Genomic DNA, 14,089 nt, shown 5'->3' with positions numbered 1-14,089 from the left:
ATCAAGGTATTCCATAGTTGTTGACTATAGTCAGGTACCTTTGACCGACTGTGCCGAGTGACCGCCGAGTCGGACTCGCCCAGGGACATACGTAGTAACAGTGTAGACAGCTGTTCACTACAGAGACGCCTTACAGGTTCAGCGCACACAACCTACAGCCATGGCCATCAACTCCTACACACTCTCAATCTCTATTTGCGTAGCCCTTTCGCCCTTCACGCATACTTCTCTCGACTTCATGTGCTGCCATTTATTCCATAATAGGCATACTGTCCCCCAATGATTCACGTAGCTTTTGGTGGCTTGCTTTGCTGTCCTCCTTGCGAACGCGGCTGCACCACAATTCTCATTGGCGGTTTCCCTTCGCTCTTGCACAGCTACTTTTCAGAAGAATAGCCTTGGCACAAATTTAATTGCGTCAAGCCGAAATTCGCTGCAGACGGCGCCCACAGCCGATGATGAAACTAAAGGTGAGCTGCGAATGAGAGCGAGTGAATGGCGCTACGCTAGCTCTAGCCACAGTTCTGTGGACCTGGAGTTATGCATGTATAGGCTTCTACACATCAAGGTGCAACTTGTTGCAGGTGCTCTCTTTTTTGATAGATGGCTAAGGGGTGGCAGTTTAACCCAGGCCGGCGTATGTATCTCTAACGGCTAATGGGTAATCCGCCAGAAACATGTGCAAAGATATTACTGTATTTCCGTTGAGCTTGTTTTACCTTGACATCTTCAGGGTGCCTTACCATCATCAACACCCTAAGGACAGAAAATGTTAGAGGCTTGCTGAAAACACTCACTGAAGCGGGCAATAGTAAAGTCACTGAAAGCCTAAAGAAAATCCAATTGGGTGGGCTAGATAGCCCTACTGCGCAAACAATTGCAGCAGAGCTTGAGGGCACCAAAGCAGCTAGCTGCAATTTGGGCGAAAGCGCGAGTGCGAAAAAGGTAAGGCCTCTAGGCTTTTAGTATCGGTCGTAGTGCAGCGCTAGCTTCTTTTAGAAGTACCTCGACATTAACAAAAGTTTGATTTTTTTCTGTGCATTGAAGGGGCTTCTGAAATGGTTGTTGTGGTGTTGCTCTACAGTATCCTGGTCTCGTAATTCCATTCGCACACGACGCGGATTTCGACTGTGCCGCTTTGATCCAAGAAACTTACACAGCCGGACTTAGCCCACTCAAACAGTTCGTTGTTTGTTTTATTTTGTTTTTTTCGACAGATGCCAAAGTATCTGTATCTCTGTCGAGTTCTGTGCCCGCTAAAGCATGCACAGGGTAGCTGATCCTCCCAGCTCGCCCAGCTGCCTCCCTTTTTAGTTCAACTACTTTCTTAGGCCTGAATAGCGCAAAGACTTTAGTCTTGCTTGCCTCAGTGCTCATGCATCTTCTTTTTGCCAAAAAAATTCCTTGTTCTGCAGATCGAACTTTGACCCATCGTCAGGAACATACGACAATACACAAGCTCCATTTGATAATGTGGCGGCCAGCAATGTCGCATTTATACTGTCGGCAAAAAGCACAAAGGTCTCTTGCGCCGCCACCAAAGACTGCGAAGCCGGCCATGACGTTTTATTCTGCTACTTCATAGAGCCACTCCAAGCTGGGGATAAGCCTTTCACGTGAGCGTTGAACCATTCACATGATCAGTTGACAGCACGAACGGTAAAATAGTTACCGACATGTAGCAGCACGCGAGAATGGTACGTTGAAGGATGCGAAGTGCAAGACACAATGGAGTTAATTGTCACTTGCAGAGCTGAGCTTTACAATGCTCTCTGGGGGTTGGAGACAGGTGCGGCGTCCATCTCGGCTCCCAGCGTCGTCACTGCTCTTTCTCCAGCCGCCGTGATCATATTGGTCCACATTTGAAAAGCAACTGCAGAGCAGCTACTGAAGATATATAGAACTTTTGAAAATTTCGTTGGAAGGCACTCGAGAGTCATTTTGGGGCTGGATTTTGAGCTCTACTGCTACGTATTGCAAGTGGTTAATGAAGAGCAGCATCGGCCAAGAACGCAGCTCGGCATCCTCTCTCCGCTATATTGTAGTGCTAGTATTTTGCAGTGTGTGGGTTACTTATTATCATCATGCTTTTTAACTTCACTCCGCATTTGTGCTTATTCACATGGGAACGCTGAAGATGGTGCTCATTCAATGAGCTGACTGTGCTCGCCCTGTGCTTTTAGGCTTCGCAGGACAGTGCCTCTTCTGATATGTGTTTTGACTTAAGCTAAGGCATTGCCCCTTCCAATCGTTGTGTCGGCAATTAAAGACACCATTTAATAGAAGCATCCAGTCGGCTAGGCAAGCGGCTGCGACCAGTACTTCAGCATGTCTGGTGTACCCACCTGACGAAGCTTGTAGCAGCATTTGGAGCAGCACAGAGACAGGAGTTCCGATAATGTTATAATTGTAAATAGTCGGATTTTTAAGTGAGCTCGGCTCAGCATGCGGTGGCGTCAGAAGTGGCTGTGGTATTGGGTACTGTTGGCAGTGTCGATGGCCAGTCTGGATCACGGAGGTATGCAAAAGAGGAACAAGAATCGGTACGAATTAGTTTTACTCAAACATATAAATTACGCATTGGCTTTTGATATGAACCAGTTGGCTAAATGAACCAGTTGGCTAAGAAACCGGGGCATTCTTTTTCTGAGACGTCGGCCTGAAGAAGCATAAGAAAAAGTACAACAGCCCTCCCACTACGCGGGCGTACGCAGTGTGTGCCTAGCTTTTGGACTCTGCAGTTTGTCTACGTATACTTTAAGTATATTGAGAGCTTTGAGATTTAGATTCTATTAGAAGATTTCCTTTCGAAGTTCTTTGGATTAGCAGGTCGCCATACGCTCACCCCACTCCATTGTCACCTTAACCGATCCCGCTACCACGAAAAGCTTTTTCTTTCAAATCAATTGCTCTGCAGTACCGTTCTTTGATTTTTCCCCATAGAAGCTTTTGAATAGAAATATTTATTTCCCCCATATCCGTCCGCTTCCGTTCGCTTATTCTGGATAGCTTGTGCATGCCTGGATCGCTGGTAGCTCCTGGGGATATGCACCCCAGTTCGCTTAGCTATCTTTGCGAGAAAGATACAATAATCAAGCACTATGATTTTTTAAAATGATGACCAATGCGCCGGAGCAGCCGAAACAAACTCCTGCGTGACCAGATCCTGGAATCGAGGCGTCATCAGGTCCCCACTACCTCGGCGCACACAACCCACGCTCATTGCCGTCAAATCCTACACACTCCCAATCTCTATTTCCTTAGTCATTTCTCCCTTCACACATACTTTCTCCAGTCTCTTGTTCTGTCATTTACTCCATGGTAGGCCTAGTGTCCCTCAATGAGTCTCCGAGGTTTGTTGGCTTGTTTTACCGGCCTCCTCGCCGGCGCGTCCGCGCCACAATTGTCATCGGCGCTTTCCCCGCGCTCTCGCACAGCAGATTCTCAGGAAAATAGCCTTGGCACAAATTTACTTGCGTCTAGCCGAGAGACGCAGCAGACGGCGCCCGCAGCCGACGACAAATCTGAAGATGAACTCGCAATGCGAACATATGAATAGCGGCATATGAGCCCAGCCACAGTGCTATCTGTGGGCATATGCGGACCTACAGAGATTATTGTTGCATGTTCTTATGAGCATTTCAGTGCAATTTACTCGCAAGTGCCGTCGCTGATAGATGGCACTCAGGTTGCACTTCAGCGCATAGGTACCCATGTACTACTAACCGCTGCTGGGTGCTCCAGTAGACCCAAAAGCAACGACATAACCGTATATCCATTTATTTTCTGTTGAAATTCCATCTTCAGAGTGCTTGAGGGTCATAAACATCCTAAGGATGGAAAATCTTGCTGAAAACCCTCATCGAGGCGAATGACAGTGAAGTGACACAAAGCCTAAAGAATATCCAAGAGCGCGGGCAGAAAAGCCTTACAGCTTAAACAATTACAGTAGTGCTTGCAGGTACGGACTCAGCTAGTTGTAATTCGGGCGAAAGCGCCAGTGCGGAAAAGGTATGACTCGTAGCGGCTGTAGTGTGGCGCTAGCTTCGCTAAGCAGTACTTTTCCACTAAAGTGGTAAGTTGCTGCACTGCCAGAGAAAAAACCTGTCATTTTCTGCATATTCAAGGAACTTCTGAAGTGGTTGTTGTGGCATTGCTTTACAGTATGCCGGTCTCGTAATTCCGTTTGCATATGACACAGATTTCGACTGCGACGCTTTATTCCAGGCAACCTCGTAGCCGGACTTAGCCACCTCAAAAGGTCTGTTGTTGTTCTTACCCCTTCTGCCCTTCGTGCTCATTTTGTTTGGCTTTATCTCCTGTAACCTAATTCAGAGTAGGCCTACTGTCCGCTAATGCTCGCGTATTTTGCTGGCGTGTTATGCTGGTATCCTCGCCAGCGCCCGCGCATTACACTTTTCATCGGTGGTTTTCCTTCGCTCTGCAATAGCGACTTCTCAGGAAACCAGCCTCAGCACAAATTCATTTGTGTCTAGCCAAAATTCTGTGCAGACGGCGCCAACAGCCGACGACAAAACTGAAGGTGAACGACGAACGAATGAGAGCAAGTGCATGGCACTACGCTAACTACAGCCACATATCTGTAGATATATATGGACCTACGGAGATTATGCTTGTATAGCGTTTCACGCGCTTTAGTGCAATTTATCGTATGTGACCTCTTTGTTGATAGATGGCATTCGGGCGGTGCTTTAACCGAGACCTATCCATGTACTCCTGACGGATACTGGTCAATCCACTCGAAACAAATGCAGAGATATAGCTGCATTTCTGTTCAGCCCGTTTCGCCATGCTGTCTTTAGGATGCGTGAGCATCATAAACGTTCTAAGGAAGGAAAACCTGAGAGACCTGCTGAAACCCCTCACTAAAGCGGATGATAGTGAGCTGACCGTAAGCCTGGAGGAAATCCAAGTGGACGAAGCAGACAACCTTACGGCTCAAACAATTGCAGTAAAGCTTGCAGGTGCCGAAGCAGCTACTTGTAATTTGCGCGAAACTGCGGGTACGGAAAAGGTATGGCTTTTAGACACCTGGTATCGGATGTAGTGCAGCGCCTGCTTCATTTAGCAGCCCCTTAACGCTGAATTGTCAAGCCTCCCAGGGCAAAGCAAAGATGCAAATTTATTCTGTGCATTCAAGGGGCCTCTGAAGCGGTTGCCATGGTGTTGCTCTACAGTATACCGGCGTGGTAATTCCCTCCGCACATAATACAGATTTCGACTGTAACGCTTTGATCCAGGCAACTTACACAGCGGGGCTTCCCCATCTCGAAGAGTCCGTCGTTTTTTTGATTGCTTATGACCAATGTCACAGTATTCTGTACCTCATAGTTTGTACCTGCATCGGAACTGTGTGCCCGCCTAAACATGCACAAGCTAGTTGATCCTCCCACCTGCCTTTCTTTCTAGCCCAAGCGTTTTCCCAGGTCTGCATTCTTAGCGCGAAGCCCTAGGTAGTAATTATCCGTTTGCTCATTTGTCTTCTACTTGTCGAACACTTTCTCTGTCAGCTTCACGCTGCAGGTCGAACTTCGACCCAACGACAAGCAAATATGTTATAGAAGCACCCTTTAATAATGTGGCAGTCAGCACTGTCGCATTTTTGCTGTCGGCAAAAAGCGCAAAGGTCTCTTGCGCCGCCACCAAAGATTGCTAAGCTGGTTATGATGTTCTATTCTGCTACTCCATAGAGCCACTCCAAACTCATGACATGCCCTTTACGTAAGCGTTAAACCACCCGCATGACCAGTCGATAGCGCCAACGGTAAAGAAGCTACTAATGCGCTTCAACACACGAGCATGATACTTTAGACAATAGGAATCGCAAGACGCAATTAAGATAATTGTATCGTGCCTCTTGCAGAACTGAGATTTACAATGCTCTCTGGGGAGTGGAGACTGGTGCTGCGTCCACTTTAGTTCCCAGCGTCGCCACAGCCCTTTTGTCCCTTGCCTTAATCAGTCTGACTTGAGGTTGACAAACAAAGTGCAGAGCCGCATGTGTATTTTGCTAAGGAATATTTCTCCACAGAATGCTACTGGTCGTCACATAACCTATTTGTGTGAGGACGTGCTCTAGTAAGAATTTCGCAGTGCTTGAAAGTGCCACCCTTGTTTGACCATCCACCTGATTCCAAGGCAAATTTCAGCTCTTTCTATTCTGCCAAGAAAATATCATGGTTGCATTCCAGCCCATTACAAGTACGCAAATGTGGGATATGGACTGCACCTACCTCCTCCCCAAACTCAATTGCTGTGGGGACCCGGCATTCCACCTTGCAGCTTATTTGCACATTCTTTCCATGTTTACTTGGCCGTGCTACGAAATTCTTGCTAGGGCCTTTCCGACTACCGTTTTGGGCTCGTGGTGCATTGTCATACACATTGCCATACCATAAGTTTTTGATTATTTCAAAGCAGGCAAGCACTTTTAGAGTCGAGCGCACCGAATGTTTATGCATAGGCGGATATGAGAATTAGCATTGAGACCTTGGCTGTCAACAGTGTAGCTCTCTAGGCAGTACAGGCTTCACTCTGCTGAGGGACGGCCAATATCTGGACAAACAGTCCTGCGTACCAAATCAGGCAGCCAGAATATAAATGTCAAACAGTAAATGGTTAGATTAAAGTGGCATTAACCTGTGAACATTCATTTTTGGTCAAGTTGCAGAGGAGGAGACACGCAACCGCCTCCGATGTGTGCAAACGGTCGTGGGAAGTGGTCATCCTTTGAAACGTCAACTGCCTATGGTATTGGCAACTGTTGCCAATACCATGGGTAGTTGACGTTTAAGTTATTTCAGCGGTTAGGTTTTACAGCTGAATGATGATGGAGCTTACCTGCACCATGGGATACAGTGTGCCAAGTCCAGTACAGACCTAGCGGTGTGAATTTGCTTTGTTTCCCTTAAAAAAGCCCACAGTTCCTGTCTTTAGGAAAATTTGTAACTTACTGCTGCTCGGTGAGCTGGACTTCATGCCATATCGGTCGCAGGTCGTGGGGCGCTTATTCTCCCCCGTCACATGAGCACAACAAATGATGAACTCTGCTGGTACAAAGCAGTTATGCAAAACACAGATTGCTTTAACAAGCATTAAAAAAGGAGTGGTGAGCTCGTGGGCATTATTTCCCCGCAGTGAGTGTCGGAATTGTCACCTTGAAGAGCTGACTTCCGAGTGCAAACAACCACTGGCAGCTTCCTCCTGTTTTCCCTCTCCGTTCTTCTCCTCCCTTTGTTCCCTTACTCCCACTAGTTTTTCACTAGAACATTTTGCGTTTTAGTTTTTCCAACTCTTCAGCGTGTCTCGCAAAGTTTTTTTGGCGCACTGTAGGGGGCTGCTCGCTTTAGCAGAGTGAGGGCTTCAGAGATAGTCCTCAATCAATTTGTGGCAGTTAATCCTGTTAAGCCTCACTGCAATAGCCTTAATGCAAGGTCATTATTTGGTCAAGTAACTACAGCTTCAAAAGCGGTGAACAAAACTGTCAGTGAATTCCGAACAGTGCAACTGTGCCTATGTAAATTCAGCTGGAATTTGATTTATGAATGCGTGCAAAAAGACTGGCGCGTTCGTAGCAAACTATGCCAACAGATTAAGATCAGTCTGTGTGTTTCGCTTGTCTTAGCGTGCTTGAAATCCCACCACCCTCAGGGCTTCACAGTGCATGTTACAGATTGCTCGCTGCACCTGGGAGACACTACCGCCAGAAGAAACGTAGAATGTGGGATTAACGAAAATTTTTCCTTCAATAAATAACGTAATCAGGCTTCTTCTAAATTTGGCAGCTCGCAATGCGCATGAGCGACAGACAAACACACACACGCACACCCCTTGTGATCCCAGATCGTAACTGATTGGATAACCGCTCACTTCAGTAGGCCAGTAAAAGCATACGGACTCAAATCTTCAAGCGTTTCCTGTTGAAGGTACACAAGCTTGAACGCCGAACCAAAAGATTAGTTCATCCTAGCCCACATGGTGGGACGGCGTCGTGATCTAGCTGGCAGCTGGGGTTGCCGCCTCAGTGAACCTTTGTTTCCCACTACACGCACGCATTCGCTCCCCAAAGCTTGCACACTTTTTCATTCCGTCGTTTGTTGACGTGTACGTGCTCGTCTACTTTGCTTCTGTTGGACCCTACGGATCTGTGTGTTCTTCCTCAATGCCTCAACTTAGCCTGTTGGCGTGCTACGCAGGACTCCTCGCTGGAGCAGCGGCACCCAACTTTTCAACAGCAGTCCCCATTCGCTCTGCCATTGACAACCCGCACGACAGCCTCCTAGACATACGGCCAATCTCGTTTGCTCGCGTAGGAACGGCACCTGCTGCTGAAGAGAAAACTGACGGTAAGTTGGGAGTATGGACGGGAGGAAAAAGATTATCGAGCTAGGCTCGGGTACAATGTTCTTTGTAGGCATTCCCAACTTTGTGCATGCCATCGTATGATGGTGCTGCAGTTATAATAGACCACTGTATTTCTCTGGGGCCTTTGGTTTGGTCAACAAACTTAGTGGCACACTGTTTATGAATATTTCCAACACGAGCGAGAACAAATACGGGCATGGGCTGTCTTATCTGCCCCTATTCAGCGTGCTTACCCGTTCTTAACAAACTTCGATTAGAAGGATTGAATAATTTGTTGAGCGAGCTAGTTAAAGCAACGGAAGAAGAGGTTGCCTCAAGTCTTCAGCAGCCAAAAGCGATTGGGGAAAAGACTAAAGTCACTGATATCGCAGCAGAACTTGCAGGGAGCGACAAAACATGTGAAGCAGCAAATGCAACGGCATCACCAGTACGGTTTACAGCGCCGAATTTTCTCTTAGACATTCGAACCATTGTTTGCAGATCCATTGAGAGTTTGCGCACTTGTATTTGCTTCTTGGAGGTTTTTTGTCCTCTGCACAAGCGGAATGATTTTTATCTCGCATTTCTGGAATTGGTCATGATGGTGTAGCTGATGACTTGTGTTTTTTGTTCGTGCGCAGTATTCTGGGCTTGTGATTACTTTTGACTATTCCACGGCGTTCGACTGCGAGGCTCTGATCAATGAATCTTTCACTGCAGGGTTGAGCCACCTTCAACAGTCCGTTTGCTTCAGCTTTGTTATCCCGTGCAAATCTCCACTTCTCGAGAGCTTTCAGTGGAGCGCAGCCCACACATATCCATATGAGCCCATGGGAGATATTGCGCAGCCACTTCCTTCTTTGTCATTCCTCCGCACTTGCCATACAGTAGTCTTAGCGTGCTGTGTCGGTTATTTTGGCTTTTTATCTGAGCTTTCGCACCAACTGAACCGGGCTGGCCACTGCCTGCGTCTTTGTGCAGAGCGAACTACGACGCGTCGGATGCAGCCACCAAGATGGGCGTGGCTCCACTGGACAATCTAGCGGCAAAAAATCTTGCGGCCATAGTGTCTACTAAGGCGGGAAAAGTGGCATGCGCTGCTACTAAGGATTGTGAAGCAGGGAAAAATGTTCTTTTTTGCTATTTCATAGAGCCTTTGGGGAAGGTAGAAGCGCAGCCAATTAAGTGAGCTTTTCAACACTAAACGCGGGTGCATTTCCGCTCTCAACAAGATCCGCACTAATTACCAGCTTCCAATTGTATACAGAGTGACGAGAATCGTTTATTTGGGTATGAAGCCTTCCGCAAACCCTAGAACCGAGCACTGCGTGTGACATTTTGCAGCGCTGATGTGTACGAGGCGCTGTTGCAACGGCAGCGGGGCTCAGCGTGGACAACAGCTCCTGGCATTACAGCTATACTTTTCTCTGTCGCGTTGATTTTGTTAAGTTGAATACGGTGAAGAGCGTCAAACAAAACATCACAGCGATCTCTTCTCTCGAATATGCTATGTGGAGTCATTTTTTAATAAGAGGCTATCTGCAGCCTTTGCTAGCTACGCTCTAAGTGCTTTTGTTTCTCCTGACGCCTATCTGGTCAGTTTGTGTTACTGGGCATTAAATCCATAAGTACAATGTGACGTGTTTTTGGCCACCGAAGGCGATAAGAAAGCTTGCATATAAGAACAGCCGAGCCTCTAGACAAAATATTTCGCGCACAGTTCTATGGAGGCTGTACAATAGATTCGTAAATGCCGGCAAGGCTTCGCAATTGCCTACGACAGTAACGTATAGAAAAGCCCGTAGGGCGAATCCATACGTTACCTTCGTTCGCAATCGCAAAGCCTTGCCCGCAGTCACGAGTTCTATTTATTGTACAGCTTCCATTTGTCACAATGAACTGCAATCAAGTCTTGCATTTTTCCAGAATGTCGTGGATACATTCATGGTGAACGTTCACAGCTCCAGGAGTCGCTCACGCCTTTTATTACAGTTGATATGTTGAAAAATTGTCCTCATGAATTGTGTTCGTGCTAGGCGCTCGCCACAAAAACTTTTGGCGTCGCAGTGCAGTGGGAAGCGAGACATGTGTACTCTTGGACTCGCCGGGATTGTCCTTGACTCAAAGTAGTAAGTTATGGGGCTTTTGGAGTGATTTTATCCAGGCAGCTCAGCATCCGGCGTCGTTAGTAGTTGAGCTATGTGGTACTGCTGCTGGCGCCGACAGCAAGCCTGGAGCACAGAAATTTGTCGAAGGGGAACGAGAATCAACATGAATTAGTTTCATGCAGGCATCTATAAAAACAAAAATTTTTGTTTTTAAAGTAACATTTTGATTAAGAAACCGGGAGAATCTTCGGTCAAAATCTCGGCCGGAGAAGCACCGGCAAGGCGTCTGCGTACGCGAGCGTGCACGGCTTCTGGCCAGCGTACACGGCGTGTATCCATTTTTAGAAGTCTTTACCTCTGCTGCGTAACTTTTAAGCACATTTTAAGCTGCTTGTCTCAGGTTACTCTAAAAGTTTTATCTTCAAAGCCCTTCGAGTTACCAGGTCACCCAACATCCGGTGTGCTGAGGCTGTGGGGATGCCTACGACGCCTTGATCGCAGCATACAGTCGCCCAGGAGCTTATTTTGACGATGATGGCTCACATATTAGCCTTTGGAATAAAATGTACAGTATACTAGTAATAGCCTAGTTCGGGATGCTGTGTTTCCTCCATAAAGGCATATACGCTGGCTTTTGCGATCCAAGGAGTCACCAGCGGCCCAACCACGACATGCACAAGCCATTCAGACTAGGAGGACGGAAAATGCTTTAAAATATTATCCAATTTAGAAACCATTGAGGATAAAGAGCTGTAAAGGAAGAAATCGGGAAGCTATTGATTCGAAAGAAAATGCTACTGGTGGTGTTGGGGTCCACTGAGGGTCACTGTAGTGCAGTCGCGCTACAATAGGTTCCCGTGGGCTCCTAAAGGCCAAAAATATTAAGACAGGACACTTTGTAGAATTAGCATGGATTCCTTCCTGGCTGAAGCATACTTGGGGAAGCCCGCCGCGGTCTCTTGCAAACAAATACAATGCCACAAAGTAATCAGATACTGTGAATTTTTTCCAGAGGTTGCTGGATAAGCCGGAAAAGCCGGTGTGGACTCTTGTCTGACCAAAGATTGGGCAAAGCCCTGTCCAAAAGTTGTGTTGGAGCTTCGACATGCTGTTTATTAGTGATATCACATGGACTAGACGTGCGGCAGCGACTTTTATTACATAGCGTGTCGTTTATACACCTGACAAAGCTTGTAGCAGCGCAGAGGTGGAAGTTCCGATAATACTGTACAGCATGCGTTGAAGCATGCGTTTGCTTTTAGGGCGCGGTACTCAGTTGCACGACAACGCGTATGCTTCGCTGTATTTAGTGCTGGCTTGAATTTCACCAAAGGCAACGATGCCTTGAAAATTTACTTTCGAAACCGTCTGACCTCAGGGAACTGAAAAACATCTGCAAAATTTGACCTGCAGCCTTGACTTTCCAAGCTCCCATTTCAATCTAGCGCATTTCACTCCAAATTTCTTGAACAACTAATTTGTGTGCGCTCTTGCTGCCACCACTGTAATTTGGAGTGCACTTTACAATGCTTTCTGGGAAGCGGAGACAGGTGCAGCATTAATCTCGGTTCCTCGAGCTGCCACGGCTCTTTTGTCCCTCGCCACAATTCTTCTCATTTAAGCTTCACGAGCAAACTGCAAAGCAGCTACTGAAGATACCAAGATTAGGGGAATTTCGGTGGACGGTATCCTGAGTGGTATAGACGCTGGCTTCTAAACTCTACCACTACGTACCTCCAGTGGTTGATGAGCAGGAGCGTCGGCAAAGAATGCAGCATTGCTGTCTCTCCCTGCTACATCTTAATATCATCCATTTAATTTGCACAGTATGGAGTAGCTGGTGTTAACTTGTTTAAATCCACTCCGCATCGCACGTTTCCATATGAAAGCAATGAAAGTTCTGTACAATGAGTGAGTTGGCTGCGCTTGCCATGCGACTTTAAACTTCGCAGCCCAATGTCTCTTCTGAAATATATTTTGACTAAAGAACGGGCAATGCCCCGCCTTGGCACCATAGTAGAAATTCTAGACTCCGCTTATAAGAGTTATCCAAACGGATAGGGGAGCGGCTGCGGCTCTTGCACTTTGAACATCTCGTGCAGACGCCCGGCAATGCTGTTAGCGGCAAAGGGTCAGAAGTTCCGACAACGTTACAGAGTACATGTCCCGTTTACGTTGCATACGTTCCTTGTATGCGTCTCCTTTAAGTGCGTTCTACTTACTTACGAGACGAAGAACATGCTTTGCTGTATCTGTTGCTGAAGTTCGCCAAAGGCAACAATCTTTTGAAAGTTTGAATTTGAAGCTCTCTGACCTGAAAGAACTGAAAGCATGCAGCGATATATTTCCCAGAAATTATTTCGCCTTGTCTCACTTTCAGTCTAGAGGTTTCTTGACTGATTACCTTTTATGTATTCTTGCCGCCGCTACTGCAATATACAGTGCCAGTTTCTCCCAAATCTCAGCGCTCTCTGGATGCAATTCTTAGTTCATCTAGGTTCCAACACCTGGTACAGAGGCATATCGCTGAGCGCATCTTCAAAACAAAAAAGGAATCCTGGTCATGACAGTGAGCAAAGAGGGAAACAAACAGCAGGGATGAATGCGCATATTCCTCTACATGAGTGTCTACGTGCGCCGGTATATTTTACGTGCAGGCACGTGAAATGTATGAGCACATATGAACAAATACGAATACACAAGCACAAGCGTGTTCTTTTTTATGACATTAGATCTCAATTGACTGCGAGATGTCTGAAACATCCGACTTTCAATTGCTAATAAATGAACATAGATTCAGAAGGCAATTACTGTGCTGGATTGCCGGCATTATGCCACCTAGGTCTTCAGCGTTTGTGTTTGTTTGTCCTCTAAAACTTGGAGTGCAACCAAGTCTCATGGCTTCAGCGATAATCGAAAGCTGTTTGGTCTGCAGCACGATATGCTGCCTGCAAACAGCAATGAATTCCCCAACGGATGTTTGGCCTCGGTTGTAAGTAGAGAAGTGTTGAGCCTTTCAGCGCTAATGAGGACGATAAGTGAGCATGGCGCACAGTGAACCGTCAGAGGCCGCATGGATTGCACGGGCTTAGAGCCAAGTTTTCGTTGAAAGGCCTCCCCTGGGCTTCGCTCGGTCCCTGTTAGGAGTTCACGCGACCTTTCCGTCTCTGACGCCACAGTCCCAACAAGCTCATGGAAAATTCTCCAGAGTGCTCTTATTCCCATAGGGGGTGCAGTTTAGCTAGATGAAGCAAGGAATGCCACGCTTGGCAGCCGATGGGCGTGCTGGCTGAGGGCTTCACTATGCCCATGGGTGGAACCTATATTAAGTATATGGCAACTCCATAGCTACACCTGAATTTATGTTGACCAAGTTTAATTTGTCATGTGCCCACTGCGGCTGAATAGCTCTCAAGTCGCGTTCGCGGGATCAAGTATAGCACACACTGGCTTCAGTCTTTCACGAACGTTCACAGCGAAGCCAGAAGATTCTACGGCTTTTTGCTGCAGTAAGTGCATTAAAAGTGCGTCCTCATGTGTTGTTCCAGTGCTGGGATTCTATTATCTAGATCTGATGCGCGTACCACGAAAACATTTGGCAGCACAAGGGGAGGCGA

The 14,089-nt window shown here is 47.0% G+C and overlaps 3 protein-coding genes across 3 annotated transcripts; all 3 read left to right on the top strand.

The window, feature by feature from the left end:
- Nucleotides 1–481: 481 nt before the first annotated feature.
- On the top strand, nt 482–1,866 carry ENH_00010230 (SAG family member; the record flags this gene model as incomplete). Its single annotated transcript, XM_013584098.1, has 5 exons — nt 482–584; nt 734–945; nt 1,085–1,182; nt 1,416–1,616; nt 1,752–1,866. 5 exons carry the CDS (start codon nt 482–484, stop codon nt 1,864–1,866), a joined length of 729 nt encoding a protein of 242 aa, XP_013439552.1.
- Nucleotides 1,867–4,810: 2,944 nt separating this feature from the next.
- ENH_00010220 (SAG family member) lies at nt 4,811–5,677 on the top strand (the record flags this gene model as incomplete). Its single annotated transcript, XM_013584097.1, has 3 exons — nt 4,811–5,035; nt 5,199–5,296; nt 5,545–5,677. 3 exons carry the CDS (start codon nt 4,811–4,813, stop codon nt 5,675–5,677), a joined length of 456 nt encoding a protein of 151 aa, XP_013439551.1.
- Nucleotides 5,678–8,182: 2,505 nt separating this feature from the next.
- Nucleotides 8,183–9,817, top strand: ENH_00010210 (SAG family member; the record flags this gene model as incomplete). Its single annotated transcript, XM_013584096.1, has 5 exons — nt 8,183–8,366; nt 8,610–8,812; nt 9,006–9,103; nt 9,346–9,549; nt 9,709–9,817. The coding sequence occupies 5 exons, from the start codon at nt 8,183–8,185 to the stop codon at nt 9,815–9,817; spliced, it is 798 nt and encodes a 265-aa protein (XP_013439550.1).
- Between the last annotated feature and the right edge of the window lie 4,272 nt (nt 9,818–14,089).

Source organism: Eimeria necatrix, genomic scaffold, assembly GCF_000499385.1.
Source record: "Eimeria necatrix Houghton genomic scaffold, Enh_scaff12, whole genome shotgun sequence".
NCBI classification, from domain to species: Eukaryota; Apicomplexa; class Conoidasida; order Eucoccidiorida; family Eimeriidae; genus Eimeria; species Eimeria necatrix.
Note: the sequence above shows the minus strand (reverse complement) of the source record. Positions and strands in the feature narration are given on the sequence as shown.